We start from the raw sequence: 17,809 nt of genomic DNA, 5'->3' as shown, positions 1-17,809 counted from the left end.
AACAACAACAACAAAACAACACTGCTGAGACATTGTGAATTATGCTTTCACAGTAAAAAAAAACCTATATAAAACTTTAGCTTGCTGGGCATAGGATGATGACCAAACACACAAGGGTCACCTTCCTCCCGTCTCTCACCCTGGTGATTGAAGCAGTTCTTACGATTGACCTCCTCTGCTTCTTAGGCTTCCTCACATCATACTCATCATCCTCCAGGTCCTGAAGAGACACTCACACAGACAGACACAGGCAGGTTATCAACCAAATACAGTAGAAATACTCTCCACGTATGAATGTCTTCAGTGAGGAGGACAGTGTAAGGGGACAGAGGAGTCCTTTCTGACTGTCTTCAGTGAGGAGGACAGTGTAAGGGGATAGAGGAGTCCTTTCTGACTGTCTTCAGTGAGGAGGACAGTGTAAGGGGACAGAGGAGTCCTTTCTGACTGTCTTCAGTGAGGAGGACAGTGTAAGGGGATAGAGGAGTCCTTTCTGACTGTCTTCAGTGAGGAGAACAGTGTAAGGGGATAGAGGAGTCCTTTCTGACTGTCTTCAGTGAGGAGGACAGTGTAAGGGGATAGAGGAGTCCTTTCTGACTGTCTTCAGTGAGGAGAACAGTGTAGGGGACAGAGGAGTCCTTTCTGACTGTCTTCAATAAGGACAGTATTATATTTGTACTGACCTGACCCTGAACAGCATCATCACTGGCCTCCTGCTCTGAAGAGAAACTCTCATACTCCTCCTCCGAGTAGTTATCTGGGGCACAACACACACACACACACACACACACACACACACACACACAATTAACCTACTGCTGCTGAACTGAAGAAAACCACATCACAGGCTGAGGTACAGTAGTGTGGTCCATGAGGTTCAATACTGAGGTACAGTAGTGTGGTCCATGAGGTACAGTAGTGAGGTTCAGTACTGAGGTCCATGAGGTGCAGTAGTGAGGTTCAGTACTGAGGTCCATGAGGTACAGTAGTGTGGTCCATGAGGTTCAGTAGTATAGTCCATGAGGTTCAATACTGAGGTACAGTAGTGTGGTCCATGAGGTACAGTAGTGAGGTACAGTAGTGAGGTCCATGAGGTACAGTAGTGAGGTCCATGAGGTACAGTAGTGAGGTTCAGTACTGAGGTCCATGAGGTACAGTAGTGAGGTTCAGTACTGAGGTCCATGAGGTACATTAGTGTGGTCCATGAGGTACAGTAGTGTGGTCCATGAGGTTCAGTACTGAGGTACAGTAGTGTGGTCCATGAGGTTCAGTAGTGTGGTCCATGAGGTTCAGTAGTGTGGTACATGAGGTACAGTAGTGTGGTCCATGAGGTTCAGTAGTGAGGTTCAGTAGTGGGGTCCATGAGATTCAGTAGTGAGGTCCATGAGGTTCAGTAGTATGGTCCATGAGGTTCAGTAGTGTGGTCTATGAGGTTCAGTACTGAGGTTCAGTAGTGTGGTCTATGAGGTTCAGTACTGAGGTTCAGTAGTGTGGTCTATGAGGTACAGTAGTGAGGTTCAGTACTGAGGTCCATGAGGTACAGTAGTGAGGTTCAGTACTGAGGTCCATGAGGTACAGTAGTGTGGTCCATGAGGTTCAGTAGTGTGGTCCATGAGGTTCAATACTGAGGTACAGTAGTGTGGTCCATGAGGTACAGTAGTGAGGTACAGTAGTGAGGTCCATGAGGTACAGTAGTGAGGTTCAGTACTGAGGTCCATGAGGTACAGTAGTGTGGTGCATGAGGTTCAGTAGTGTGGTCCATGAGGTTCAATACTGAGGTACAGTAGTGTGGTCCATGAGGTACAGTAGTGAGGTACAGTAGTGAGGTCCATGAGGTACAGTAGTGAGGTTCAGTACTGAGGTCCATGAGGTACAGTAGTGTGGTCCATGAGGTACAGTAGTGTGGTCCATGAGGTTCAGTACTGAGGCACAGTAGTGTGGTCCATGAGGTTCAGTAGTGTGGTCCATGAGGTTCAGTAGTGTGGTCCATGAGGTTCAGTAGTGTGGTCCATGAGGTTCAGTAGTGAGGTTCAGTAGTGGGGTCCATGAGGTTCAGTAGTGTGGTCCATGAGGTTCAGTAGTGTGGTCCATGAGATTCAGTAGTGAGGTCCATGAGGTTCAATAGTATGGTCCATGTGGTTCAGTAGTGTGGTCTATGAGGTTCAGTACTGAGGTTCAGTAGTGTGGTCTATGAGGTTCAGTACTGAGGTTCAGTAGTGTAGTCTATGAGGTTCAGTACTGAGGTTCAGTAGTGTGGTCTATGAGGTTCAGTAGTGAGGTTCAGTAGTGTGGTCTATGAGGTTCAGTAGTGTGGTACATGAGGTTCAGTAGTGTGGTCCATGAGGTTCAGTACTGAGGTACAGTAGTGTGGTCCATGAGGTTCAGTAGTGTGGTCCATGAGGTTCAGTAGTGTGGTACATGAGGTACAGTAGTGTGGTACATGAGGTACAGTAGTGTGGTCCATGAGGTTCAGTAGTGAGGTTCAGTAGTGGGGTCCATGAGGTTCAGTAGTGTGGTCCATGAGGTTCAGTAGTGTGGTCCATGAGATTCAGTAGTGAGGTCCATGAGGTTCAGTAGTATGGTCCATGAGGTTCAGTAGTGTGGTCTATGAGGTTCAGTACTGAGGTTCAGTAGTGTGGTCTATGAGGTTCAGTACTGAGGTTCAGTAGTGTGGTCTATGAGGTACAGTAGTGAGGTTCAGTACTGAGGTCCATGAGGTACAGTAGTGAGGTTCAGTACTGAGGTCCATGAGGTACAGTAGTGTGGTCCATGAGGTTCAGTAGTGTGGTCCATGAGGTACAGTAGTGTGGTCCATGAGGTTCAGTACTGAGGCACAGTAGTGTGGTCCATGAGGTACAGTAGTGTGGTCCATGAGGTTCAGTAGTGTGGTCCATGAGGTTCAGTAGTGTGGTACATGAGGTACAGTAGTGTGGTCCATGAGGTTCAGTAGTGAGGTTCAGTAGTGGGGTCCATGAGATTCAGTAGTGAGGTCCATGAGGTTCAGTAGTATGGTCCATGAGGTTCAGTAGTGTGGTCTATGAGGTTCAGTACTGAGGTTCAGTAGTGTGGTCTATGAGGTTCAGTACTGAGGTTCAGTAGTGTGGTCTATGAGGTACAGTAGTGAGGTTCAGTACTGAGGTCCATGAGGTACAGTAGTGAGGTTCAGTACTGAGGTCCATGAGGTACAGTAGTGTGGTCCATGAGGTTCAGTAGTGTGGTCCATGAGGTTCAATACTGAGGTACAGTAGTGTGGTCCATGAGGTACAGTAGTGAGGTACAGTAGTGAGGTCCATGAGGTACAGTAGTGAGGTTCAGTACTGAGGTCCATGAGGTACAGTAGTGTGGTGCATGAGGTTCAGTAGTGTGGTCCATGAGGTTCAATACTGAGGTACAGTAGTGTGGTCCATGAGGTACAGTAGTGAGGTACAGTAGTGAGGTCCATGAGGTACAGTAGTGAGGTTCAGTACTGAGGTCCATGAGGTACAGTAGTGTGGTCCATGAGGTACAGTAGTGTGGTCCATGAGGTTCAGTACTGAGGCACAGTAGTGTGGTCCATGAGGTTCAGTAGTGTGGTCCATGAGGTTCAGTAGTGTGGTCCATGAGGTTCAGTAGTGTGGTCCATGAGGTTCAGTAGTGAGGTTCAGTAGTGGGGTCCATGAGGTTCAGTAGTGTGGTCCATGAGGTTCAGTAGTGTGGTCCATGAGATTCAGTAGTGAGGTCCATGAGGTTCAATAGTATGGTCCATGTGGTTCAGTAGTGTGGTCTATGAGGTTCAGTACTGAGGTTCAGTAGTGTGGTCTATGAGGTTCAGTACTGAGGTTCAGTAGTGTAGTCTATGAGGTTCAGTACTGAGGTTCAGTAGTGTGGTCTATGAGGTTCAGTAGTGAGGTTCAGTAGTGTGGTCTATGAGGTTCAGTAGTGTGGTACATGAGGTTCAGTAGTGTGGTCCATGAGGTTCAGTACTGAGGTACAGTAGTGTGGTCCATGAGGTTCAGTAGTGTGGTCCATGAGGTTCAGTAGTGTGGTACATGAGGTACAGTAGTGTGGTACATGAGGTACAGTAGTGTGGTACATGAGGTACAGTAGTGTGGTCCATGAGGTTCAGTAGTGAGGTTCAGTAGTGGGGTCCATGAGGTTCAGTAGTGTGGTCCATGAGGTTCAGTAGTGTGGTCCATGAGATTCAGTAGTGAGGTCCATGAGGTTCAGTAGTATGGTCCATGAGGTTCAGTAGTGTGGTCTATGAGGTTCAGTACTGAGGTTCAGTAGTGTGGTCTATGAGGTTCAGTACTGAGGTTCAGTAGTGTGGTCTATGAGGTACAGTAGTGAGGTTCAGTACTGAGGTCCATGAGGTACAGTAGTGAGGTTCAGTACTGAGGTCCATGAGGTACAGTAGTGTGGTCCATGAGGTTCAGTAGTGTGGTCCATGAGGTTCAGTAGTGTGGTCCATGAGGTACAGTAGTGTGGTCCATGAGGTTCAGTACTGAGGCACAGTAGTGTGGTCCATGAGGTTCAGTAGTGTGGTCCATGAGGTTCAGTAGTGTGGTCCATGAGGTTCAGTAGTGAGGTTCAGTAGTGGGGTCCATGAGGTTCAGTAGTGTGGTCCATGAGGTTCAGTAGTGTGGTCCATGAGATTCAGTAGTGAGGTCCATGAGGTTCAATAGTATGGTCCATGAGGTTCAGTAGTGTGGTCTATGAGGTTCAGTACTGAGGTTCAGTAGTGTGGTCTATGAGGTTCAGTACTGAGGTTCAGTAGTGTAGTCTATGAGGTTCAGTACTGAGGTTCAGTAGTGTGGTCTATGAGGTTCAGTAGTGAGGTTCAGTAGTGTGGTCCATGAGGTTCAGTAGTGTGGTACATGAGGTTCAGTAATGTGGTACATGAGGTTCAGTACTGAGGTTCAGTACTGAGGTTCAGTACTGAGGTACATGAAGGTCAATACTGAGGTACATGAGGTTCAGTACTGAGGTTCAGTAGTGTGGTACATGAGGATCAGTAGTGTGGTTCATGAGGTTCAGTACTGAGGTGCAGTACCAGTCAAAAGTTTGGACACACCTACTCATTTAAGGGTTTTTCTTTATTTTTACTATTTTCTACATTGTAGAATAACTAGAACTATGAAATAACACATATGGAATCATGTAGTAACCAAAAAAGTGTTAAACAAATCAAAATATATGTTATATTTGAGATTCTCCAAAGTAGCCACCCAGCTTTGCACACTCTTGGCATTCTCTCAACCAGCTTCATGAGGTAGTCACCTGGAATGGGGACACCTCAACAGGTGTGCCTTGTTAAGTTTATTTGCAGCATTTCTTTCCTTCTTAATGCGTTTCAGCCAATCAGTTGTGTTGTGACAAGGTAGGGGTGGTATACAAAAGATAGCCCTATTTGGTAAAAGACCAACGTCCATATTATGGCAAGAACAGCTCTAATAAGCAAAGAGAAACAACAGTCCATCATTACTTTAAGACATGAAGGTCAATCAATCCGGAAAATGTCAAGAACTTTGAACGTTTCGTTCTGGAGCCCTACTGCCTTTACAGCCATTTCTCAGAGCTAACTTGGGCTGAGCGGTACTGTGTTAACCCGTACTAAAGCAGAGCCTTGCTGTGTCACAGCGTACCTGAGTTAACCCGTACCTGAGTAGAAACCTACCTGAATTGTTCCCCCCTGCAGAGCAGCCTTTTCGTGGTCTATGAGCTCACTGACTTCAACTTAGCCTCTGTTCCCCTCTACATGCCTGGCTGGCTGAAGAGCGGCTGATTATGATGGGATCATGCTGTTAACCCAGACTGGTGTCCTAACACCTTAGAAGTCTACAGCCTCAGAGCTAACCTAAGTTGAACCGAGCCATCCTGTGCTGAAGCCTACCTGAGCATTTGATCTTGGTTCCCTCCTGCAGAGCGGCCTCCTCATAGTCTATTGGCTGACTGGACAGAGAGAAGATCCAGATATCAGCTACTTTACCCAGCATCTCCTTCTGGTTACTGCACAGAGACAGAATCTGGCCCCCCTCCGTAGGCTGCTGCATCACCTGGTGGGGACAGAGAGACGGAGGAGGGAGAGAGATGACAGAAAAAGAGAGACGGGGAGGGGGATGAGGGAAGGAGAGAGAGGAGATGAGGGAGGGACGGAGGGAGGGAGGGAGGGAGGGAGGGAAGGAAGGAAGGAAGGAAGGAAGGAAGGAAGGAAGGAAGGAAGGAAGGAAGGAAGGAAGGAAGGAAGGAAGGAAGGAAGGAAGGAAGGAAGGAAGGAAGGAAGGAAGGAGAGAGAGGGAGGTGCGGGGAAGGAAGGAGAAGGCGAGAGAGGAGATGAGGGAAGGAGAGAGAGGAAGGGGGGGACGGAGAAGGAGAGAGAGGAGATGAGGGAGGGAATGAGAAGGAGAGAGAGGGAGGTGCGGGGAGGGAAGGAGAAGGAGAGAGAGGGAGGTGCGGGGAGGGAAGGAGAAGGAGAGAGAGGGAGGTGCGGGGAGGGAAGGACAAGGAGAGAGAGGGAGGTGCGGGGGAGGGAAGGAGAGAGGGAGGTGGGGGAGGGAAGGAGAAGGAGAGAGAGGAGATGAGGGAAGGAGAGAGAGAGGGAGGGGGATGAGGGAAGGAGAAGGAGAGAGAGGAAGGGGGAAGGAAGAAGGAGGAGAGAGAGAGAGTGCTAGATGAATACAGTGCTGTGAGAACCACAATTTTGATTAAAGTATCTTTACAGTTATCAGATCATCTGTCTCTCTCTGCTGTTGCGATCTTCAAAGTCCCAAAAGTAACTATTCTATTTCTGTTAAATTCCAACAAACATGTTCCTGAGAATAACCCCTCCCTCTTTCTTCCTCCCTCCCTCCCTCTCTCTCTCTCTGTGTGTTATCAGATCATCTGTCTCTCTCTGCTGTTGCTATCCTCAAAGTCCCAAAAGTAACTATTCTATTTCTGTTAAATTCTAACAAACATGTTCCTGAGAATAATCTCTCTCACTCTCTTGTGGTCTCTCTCTATTCCCCTCTCTGTTCTTCTATCCATCTCTCTCTTTGTACAGATAGGGCCCGGAGAGGGAGTCTTCCTCCTCTCTGTCTCCTCTGTCTGTTGTTAAACAGTCTCATTGTGTTTTTACCTCAGCCATGTCGATGGTTCCTACAGCCAGGGTCTTGTCTCATTGTGTTTTTACCTCAGCCATGTCGATGGTTCCTACAGCCAAGGTCTTGTCTCATTGTGTTTTTACCTCAGCCAGGGTCTTGTCTCATTGTGTTTTTACCTCAGCCATGTCGATGGTTCCTACAGCCAGGGTCTTGTCTCATTGTGTTTTTACCTCAGCCATGTCGATGGTTCCTACAGCCAGGGTCTTGTCTCATTGTGTTTTTACCTCAGCCAGGGTCTTGTCTCATTGTGTTTTTACCTCAGCCAGGGTCTTGTCTCATTGTGTTTTTACCTCAGCCATATCGATGGTTCCTACAGCCAGGGTCTTGTCTCATTGTGTTTTTACCTCAGCAAGGGTCTTGTCTCATTGTGTTTTTACCTCAGCCATATCGATGGTTCCTACAGCCAGGGTCTTGTCTCATTGTGTTCCTACCTCAGCCAGGGTCTTGTCTCATTGTGTTTTTACCTCAGCCAGGGTCTTGTCTCATTGTGTTTTTACCTCAGCCATGTCGATGGTTCCTACAGCCAGGGTCTTGTCTCATTGTGTTTTTACCTCAGCCATGTCGATGGTTCCTACAGCCAGGGTCTTGTCTCATTGTGTTCCTACCTCAGCCAGGGTCTTGTCTCATTGTGTTTTTACCTCAGCCAGGGTCTTGTCTCATTGTGTTCTTACCTCAGCCAGGGTCTTGTCTCATTGTGTTTTTACCTCAGCCAGGGTCTTGTCTCATTGTGTTTTTACCTCAGCCATATCGATGGTTCCTACAGCCAGGGTCTTGTCTCATTGTGTTTTTACCTCAGCCAGGGTCTTGTCTCATTGTGTTTTTACCTCAGCCATATCGATGGTTCCTACAGCCAGGGTCTTGTATCCCAGGATAGTCCTGTTCTTGTATCTCTTCCTCCTCTGCAGCAGGATCTGGAGCTTGTTACCCTCACTCTTCAGGAAGTGAGGGTACTGAGGATGGATGAAAGACAAGAAAATAGAGGAGAGAGGAATCAGTCACAGTGGTCTTAAGTGGAAAACATGGGACTCAGGAGAGTTAATGATTTCTCAATATGCCATTTTTCAGGTGGCTTCTCAACTATGCGCCAATAGTTCCTCGACCAAGCGGAGACAGAGTTGTTGCGCAATCTGACTTATATACAATATAATGACCTTGTGTTATCCTTTACCTGCAGTGAGAAGGTGAGAGCCAGGTCAGTCTCCACTGAGCCACTAGGGGGCAGCACTATCTCATGGGACCTCAGGATCCTCTTGGAACCCTTGGGAAAGGAATCACACATCACCAGACTGTTTATCAGCCAATACAGCCATTGATACCGTTCATGTAATGCAAAACATCTGCTAAGCTCCAACAGTCAACCAGCAGGTAACAAGCTAATGTACAGGAAGTGAAGTTCAACCAGCAGGTAACAAGCTAATGTACAGGAAGTGAAATCAACCAGCAGGTAACAAGCTAATGTACAGGAAGTGAAGTCAACCAGCAGATAACAAGCTAATGTACAGGAAGTGAAGTCAACCAGCAGGTAACAAGCTAATGTACAGGAAGTGAAGTCAACCAGCAGATAACAAGCTAATGTACAGGAAGTGAAGTCAACCAGCAGGTAACAAGCTAATGTACAGGAAGTGAAGTCAACCAGAAGATAACAAGCTAATGTACAGGAAGTGAAGTCAACCAGCAGGTAACAAGCTAATGTACAGGAAGTGAAGTCAACCAGCAGGTAACAAGCTAATGTACAGGAAGTGAAGCCAACCAGAAGATAACAAGCTAATTACAGGAAGTGAAACATAAGAACGCATCTGTCAGCTTGGATAACATTTATCTTAGAGGATGTGAAGTGACATTTATGCAGTCTACCTGGATTGTGTGTGTGTGGACTCATGTAGTCTTGATTTTCAGGTGTGTTCCTGCCGCACTCTGCCGTACCTACAGCCAGGTGTGGTGTGAAAGGTCATAAGTTTACCTGGATCTTAACAGCGATGACCACAGAGATGAGCTCCTTGTCCAGCTCCCTCAGGACCACCAGCCTCTTCAGAGTCAGACTGCACAACCTGCACACAGAAGACAGATCGACAACAATTAGGCCTAATATAGACTCATGTACACTGAGTGTACAAAACATTAAGGACACCTGCTCTTTCTCTGACAGACTGACTGACCAGGTGATTCCAGGTGAAAGATCCCTTTTTGATGTCACTTGTTAAATCCACTTCAATCAGTGTAGATGAAGAGGTGACAGGTTAAAGAAGGATTTTTAAGCCTTGAGACAATTGAGACATGGATTGTGTATGTTTGCCATTCAGACGGTGAATGGACAAGACAAAATATTTAAGTGCCTTTGAACGGGGTATGGTAGTAGGGTCCAGGTGCACCGGTTTGTGTCAAGAACTGCAACGCTGCTGTATTTTTCACGCTCAACAGTTTCCTGTGTGAATCAAGAATGGTCCACCACCCAAAGGACATCCAGCCAACTGGACACAACTGTGGGAAGCATTGGAGTCAACATGAACCAGCATCCCTATGGAACGCTTTCAACACCTTGTAGAGTCCATGTTCTGACGTATTGAGGCTGTTCTGAGGGCAAATGGGGATTAAACGCTATATTAGGAAGGTGTTCCTAATGTTTGGTGTACTCAGTGTATACGCATACACACCTTGTCCATGTAAATAAACAAAAATGACAATGTTGAGTAAACAGATAATTCACTGTATGCCCCTTAAACCAAGCATTCATCAACTGTTTACCAATAACAACACAAAAGACATGAATCAGACATCATCACAACCCAGCCTTGAACTGACGTACTGTACAGCTCTCTGAACAGCTCTCTGAACAGCTCTCTGAACAGCTCTCTGTACAGCTCTCTGTACAGCTCTCTGTACAGCTCTCTGTACAGCTCTCTGAACAGCTCTTTGAACAGCTCTCTGAACAGCTCTCTGAACAGCTCTCTGTACAGCTCTCTGTACAGCTCTCTGTACAGCTCTCTGTACAGCTCTCTGTACAGCTCTCTGAACAGCTCTCTGTACAGCTCTCTGTACAGCTCTCTGTACAGCTCTCTGTACAGCTCTCTGTACAGCTCTCTGAACAGCTCTCTGTACAGCTCTCTGTACAGCTCTCTGTACAGCTCTCTGAACAGCTCTCTGTACAGCTCTCTGAACAGCTCTCTGTACAGCTCTCTGTACAGCTCTCTGTACAGCTCTCTGAACAGCTCTCATCGAAACCTTCAGAAGTCACTCTGCTGTTTTATTTATTTATTTATGACTATTTCATGGAGGAAACTGATTAGCCTTCCTGTTATCTAACCGCTCCACTTCTTAGTGATCCTACAACTCATCATGAAGTTACCTGACTGATGTATGAATACTCTCCCATCTCCATCCAAAAGACACAATTCAGAGGAGTGGAAAAACACAACTTTTAAAACGAGAGATGGAAAGAGAACAGGCTGGTCTTTATTGAGAAATAAAAAACAAATGAAATTGACTAAAGAACAAGAGACCAAAACACTGGACTTGTTAATGTTGCTTGATGCTTAACTATGGGTGAGGCTAAATCCTCTTTCACTTTCCTGGAGAGGAAGGGCCGTTGCCAACATCCCAGACTGGGCAGACAAATTAAGGTTCGGTCCCAAATGGTACCCTATTTTCTATATAATGCATTACTTTAGACCAGGGTGCCATTTGGGACTCTGACTAAAAAGGGGCGGTAGATATCTTTGTCACAACTGGAGGAGGATTTAATAAGTCTCTCACCATGTTTCACTCACTTCCTAGGAAAATACACATTATTTTTCTCTTTCTTTCTCTCTCTGTCTTTCTTTCCCTCTTTCTGTTTGGCTCGCTCTTCACTTTATCTTGGTTCCCACAAGAGAAGCTGCTTGGGAAAACCTGGCTTCTAGGATGGCTAAATGGCAGTCACTTTCCCCAAATCCCCCAGGTTTGGAGTAGCCTGGAGAAATCCAGTCTGTTTTGTACTAACATTGCACTTACTTGCCACTCTTTTTCATGTTTGGCATTGAAATGAAGTACAAGGAGTGGAATGTTAGCACACAAAACAGACTGTATTTTGGGAGGATTGGGCAACCTGTTAACCTGTTAATAGCCTATAACACTGTGGGGAATAGTGTGTGTTTGTCTCCTAAACACCTGCCTGTCATGTTGTATTTCTTCATCTCAACATGGACATCATTTTACTGAGTTACAGTTCATATAAGGAAATCAGTCAATTTAAATAAATACATTAGGCCCTAATCTATGGCTTATAGAGATGCATCATGTTGGTCACAGATACCTTAGAAAATAGGTAGGGGCGTAGATCAGAAAACCAGTCAGTATCTGGTGTGACCACCATTTGCCTCATGCAGCACGACACATCTCCTTCTCATAGAGTTGATCAGGCTGTTGATTGTGGCCAGTGGAATGTTGTCCCACTCCTCTTCAATGGTTGTGCGAAGTTGCTGGATATTGGCGGGAACTGGAACACTCAGTCATACACGTCAATCCAGAGCATCCCAAACATGCTCAATGGGTGACATGTCTGGTGAGTATGCAGGCCATGGAAGAACTGGGACATTTTCAGCTTCCAGGAATTGTGTACAGATCCTTGTGACATGGGGTTGTGCATTATCATGCTGAAACATGAAGGGATGGCGGCAGATGAATGGCACGACAATGGGCCTCAAGATCTTGTCATGGTATCTCTGTACATTCATGTTGCCATCGATAAAATCAAATTGTGTTTGTTGTTTGTAGCTTAGGCCTGCCCCATACCATAACCCCACCTCCACCATGGGGCACTCTGTTCACAACGTTGACATCAGCAAACCTCTCGCCCATATGACTCCATACACGCTGTCTGCCATCTGCCCGGGACAGTTGAAACCGGGATTCATCCAGCGTGCCAGTGTTCATCAGAGGTGAGCATTTACCCACTGAAGTCGGTTACAACGCTGAACTGCAGTCAGGTCAAGACCCTGGTGAGGACGACGAACATGCAGATGAGCTTCCCTGAGACGGTTTCTGACAGTTAGTTAGGCCGGTTGGATGTACTGTCAAATTCTCTAAAACGATATTGGAAGCAGCTTATGGTAGAGATATTAACATTAAATTCTCTGGTGGACATTCCTGTAGTCAGCATGCCAACTGCATGCTCCCTCAGAACATGAGACATATGTGGCATTGGGTTGTGTGACAAAACGGCACATTTTAGAGTGGCCTTTATTTGTCCCCAGCACGAGGTGCACCAGTGTAATGATCATGCTGTTTTAATCAGCTTCTTGATAGGCCACACCTGTCAGGTGGATGGATTATCTTGGTAAAGGAGAAATGCTCACTATCAGGGATGTAATCAGATTGCGTATGGAACGTTTGGGGTATATTTTTGTTCAGTATAGTAATATAAATAAACACAAATCTAGCAGTGTTATGCAACCTGTTACCCCACCATGCTGTTACCCCACCTCAACATTCCCACCTTGCTGTTAGCCCACCTCAACATTCCCACTATGCTGTTACCCCACCTATGTTTGTTGACCTCGACATTCCCACTAAGTTTGTTGACCTCGACATTCCCACTAAGTTTGTTGACCTCGACATTCCCACTAAGTTTGTTGACCTCGACATTCCCACTAAGTTTGTTGACCTCGACATTCCCACTAAGTTTGTTGACCTCGACATTCCCACTAAGTTTGTTGACCTCGACATTCCCACTAAGTTTGTTGACCTCGACATTCCCACTAAGTTTGTTGACCTCGACATTCCCACTGTTTGTTGACCTCGACATTCCCACTGTTTGTTGACCTCGACATTCCCACTGTTTGTTGACCTCGACATTCCCACTATGTTTGTTGACCTCGACATTCCCACTATGTTTGTTGACCTCGACATTCCCACTATGTTTGTTGACCTCGACATTCCCACTATGTTTGTTGACCTCGACATTCCCACTATGTTTGTTGACCTCGACATTCCCACTATGTTTGTTGACCTCGTCATGTCCTTACTCGGCTAGTCTGTCCGTTGCCAGAATGTCGTCATTTATAAGCCATTCCAGGGGGCGTGATGTTACTCTAAAATGTCACCATGTGCTGTCGGTTTATTTTCACACACAGTCCAGTGGTAGTTTGGTGTATAATGTTCCTGGCTTGACACGGTGGAAGATATATGTAGAGAGCTGTGGGCTGAGAGGGGACATGCCTGTGAAGGCACAGTAATACACCGCCCAGGGAGACCTAAGAAGACACCACATTAGTCTCTTTTTCAGGTGAAGCAATGAGTCTGATGCAAATAAAAATATATCCAGAACTTATTCGTGGGGTGGTGGGGACAGTAATAGCACTAAGCCTAGATAGGTAGCGTCTGAAAATGGCACCGTATTCCCTATATAGTGCACTACTTTGGACCAGAGCACTGGCCTAAAGTAGTGCACTACATAAGCAATAGGGTGCCATTTTCAGATGCAAAAAATAGCCTAGTGGAGGGATACCCTAGAGACTCAGGGAGAGACCGCACGGGAGTCCAGTTACCAAGCTGTCATTTAACTGGGACTGATGTTAGATTCCTAGAATGACCGTGGAGGCATAACACCATAGAATTACATGTTAAAACACTTTAGAACACATATTAAAACACATTAAAATACATTAGAACACACATTAGAACACTTATTAAAACACTTTAGAACACATTAAAACACATTAAAACACATTAAAACACTTTAGAACACATTAAAACACATATTAGAAGACATTAGAACACATTAAAACACAGAACACATATTAAAACACATTAAAACACATATTAGAACACATTAGAACACATATTTAAACACATTAGAACACATATTAGAAGACATTAGAACACATATTAAAACACATTAGAACACATATTAAAACACATATTAAAACACATATTAAAACACATATTAAAACACATATTAAAACACATATTAAAACACATATTAAAACACATTAAAACACATTAGAACACATATTAAAACACATTAGAACACATATTAAAACACATTAGAACACATATTAAAACACATTAGAACACACATTAAAACACATTAGAACACATATTAAAACACATTAGAACACACATTAAAACACACATTAGAACACACATTAAAACACACATTAAAACACACATTAGAACACATTAAAACACATTAAAACACATATTAGAACACATATTAGAACACATTAAAACACATTAAAACACATTAGAACACATATTAAAACACATTAGAACACACATTAAAAGACATTAGAACACACATTAGAGCACATATTAAAACACATTAGAACACATATTAAAACACATTAGAACACATATTAAAACACATTAGAACACATATTAAAACACATTAGAACACATATTAAAACACATTAAAACACATTAGAACACATAATTAAACACATTAGAACACATTAGAACACACATTAAAACACATTAGAACACACATTAAAACACACATTAAAACACATATTAAAACACATTAAAACACATATTAAAACACATTAGAACACATATTAAAACACATTAGAACACATATTAAAACACATTAGAACACACATTAGAACACATATTAAAACACATTAGAACACATTAAAACACATTAGAACACATTAAAACACATTAGAACACATATTAAAACACATTAGAACACATTAAAACACATTAGAACACATATTAAAACACATTAGAACACATATTAAAACACATTAGAACACATTAAAACACATTAGAACACATAATTAAACACATTACAACACATATTAAAACACATTAGAACACACATTAAAACACATTAGAACACACATTAAAACACACATTAAAACACACATTAGAACACATTAAAACACATTAAAACACATTAGAACACATATTAAAACACATTAGAACACATTAAAACACATTAGAACACATATTAAAACACATTAGAACACATATTAAAACACATTAGAACACATTAAAACACATTAGAACACATAATTAAACACATTACAACACATATTAAAACACATTAGAACACACATTAAAACACATTAGAACACACATTAAAACACACATTAGAACACATTAAAACACATTAAAACACATTAGAACACATATTAAAACACATTAGAACACATTAAAACACATTATAACACATTAAAACACATTAGAACACACATTAAAACACATTAGAACACACATTAAAACACATTAGAACACATTAAAACACACATTAGAACACACATTAAAACACATTAGAACACATTAAAACACACATTAAAACACATTAGAACACACATTAGAACACATATTAGAAGACATTAAAACACATTAAAACACATTAGAACACATATTAAAACACATTAGAACACACATTAGAACACATTAAAACACATATTAAAACACATAACACATACTAAAACATGTTAGAACACACATTAAAACACATTACAACACATTAAAACACATTAGAACACATTAGAACACATATTAAAACACATTAGAACACATATTAAAACACATTAGAACACATATTAAAACACACATTAAAACACACATTAAAACACATATTAGAACACATATTAGAACACATTAAAACACACATTAAAACACATTAGAACACTTATTAGAACACATTAAAACACATTAGAACACATATTAAAACACATTAGAACACATTAAAACACATTAGAACACATTAAAACACATTAGAACACATTAAAACACATATTAAAACACATTAAAACACATTAGAACACATATTAAAACACATTAGAACACATATTAAAACACATTAAAACACATTAGAACACACATTAGAACACATTAGAACACACATTAGAACACATACTAAAACACATTAGAACACATATTAGAAGACATTAGAACACATATTAGAAGACATTAAAACAGATTAGAACACATATTAAAACACATTAAAACACATTAGAACACATTAGAACACATTAGAACACAGGCTGTAGTGGAGCAGGTTGAGAGCTTCAAATTCCTTGGTGTCAACATCAACAACAAATTAGAATGGTTCAAACACACCAAGACAGTCGTGAAGAGGGCAAGACAAAGCCTATTCCCCACATTAGAACACATTAAAACACATTAGAACACACATTAGAACACATTAAAACACATATTAAAACACATTAGAACACATTAAAACACATTAGAACACATATTAAAACACATTAGAACACATATTAAAACACATTAGAACACATTAAAACACACATTAAAACACATTAGAACACACATTAAAACACATATTAGAACACATATTAGAACACATATTAGAACACATTAAAACACACATTAAAACACATTAGAACACTTATTAGAACACATTAAAACACATATTAAAACACATTAGAACACATATTAAAACACATTAGAACACACATTAGAACACAGAACACACATTAAAACACAGAACACATACTAAAACACATTAGAACATGTTAAAACACATTAGAACACACATTAAAACACATTAAAACACAGAACACATACTAAAACATATTAGAACACATTAAAACACATTAGAACACACATTAAAACACATTACAACACATTAAAACACATTACAACACATTAAAACACAGAACACATACTAAAATACATTAAAACACATTAGAACACACATTAAAACACATTAGAACACATTAAAACACAGAACACATACTAAAACACATTAGAACATGTTAAAACACATTAGAACACATATTAAAACACATTAAAACACATTAAAACACATTAAAACACAGAACACATACTAAAACATATTAGAACACACATTAAAACACATTAGAACACATATTAAAACACATTAGAACACATTACAACACATTAAAACACATTAGAACACATTAGAACACATTAAAACACATTAAAACACATATTAAAACACATTAAAACACATTAGAACACATATTAAAACACATTAGAACACATTAGAACACATTAGAACACATATTAAAACACATTAGAACACATATTAAAACACATTAGAACACATTAAAACACATTAGAACACATAATTAAACACATTAGAACACATTAAAACACATTAGAACACACATTAAAACACATTAGAACACACATTAAAACACACATTAAAACACACATTAAAACACACATTAGAACACATTAAAACACATTAGAACACATATTAAAACACATTAGAACACACATTAGAACACATTAAAACACATATTAAAACACATTAGAACACATATTAAAACACATTAGAACACATATTAAAACACATTAGAACACATATTAAAACACACATTAAAACACACATTAAAACACATTAGAACACACATTAAAACACATATTAGAACACATATTAGAACACATATTAGAACACATTAAAACACACATTAAAACACATTAAAACACAGAACACATACTAAAACATATTAGAACACATTAAAACACATTAGAACACACATTAAAACACATTACAACACATTAAAACACATTACAACACATTAAAACACAGAACACATACTAAAATACATTAAAACACATATTAAAACACATTAGAACACATATTAAAACACACATTAAAACACACATTAAAACACACATTAAAACACACATTAAAACACATATTAGAACACATATTAGAACACATATTAGAACACATTAAAACACACATTAAAACACATTAAAACACAGAA

At 41.5% G+C, this 17,809-nt stretch overlaps 1 protein-coding gene across 10 annotated transcripts in view; it reads right to left on the bottom strand.

Moving 5' to 3' along the window:
* LOC106611463 (phosphofurin acidic cluster sorting protein 2) overlaps positions 1-17,809 on the bottom strand; it is a 127,220-nt gene that overhangs the window by 28,565 nt on the left and 80,846 nt on the right. For 9 of the 10 annotated variants that reach the window (XR_006771015.1, XR_006771016.1, XR_006771014.1 and 6 more), the window contains exons 2-7: positions 9,076-9,163; positions 8,284-8,373; positions 7,940-8,065; positions 5,867-6,029; positions 681-754; positions 140-220 (exon numbers count right to left, since the gene is read on the bottom strand). Coding sequence is in view for 4 of the 10 variants with exons in the window: in XM_014211678.2 (XP_014067153.1) it covers positions 140-220; positions 681-754; positions 5,867-6,029; positions 7,940-8,065; positions 8,284-8,373; positions 9,076-9,163 (622 nt within the window). In the remaining 6 variants the exon portion in view is untranslated. Of the gene's footprint in view, positions 1-139; positions 221-680; positions 755-5,866; positions 6,030-7,405; positions 7,438-7,939; positions 8,066-8,283; positions 8,374-9,075; positions 9,164-17,809 lie in introns of those variants that run through there. The other variant, XM_045723735.1, reaches the window with a different exon arrangement.

Source organism: Salmo salar, chromosome ssa09, assembly GCF_905237065.1.
Source record: "Salmo salar chromosome ssa09, Ssal_v3.1, whole genome shotgun sequence".
In the NCBI taxonomy this organism is placed as follows: Eukaryota; Metazoa; Chordata; class Actinopteri; order Salmoniformes; family Salmonidae; genus Salmo; species Salmo salar.
Note: the sequence above shows the minus strand (reverse complement) of the source record. Positions and strands in the feature narration are given on the sequence as shown.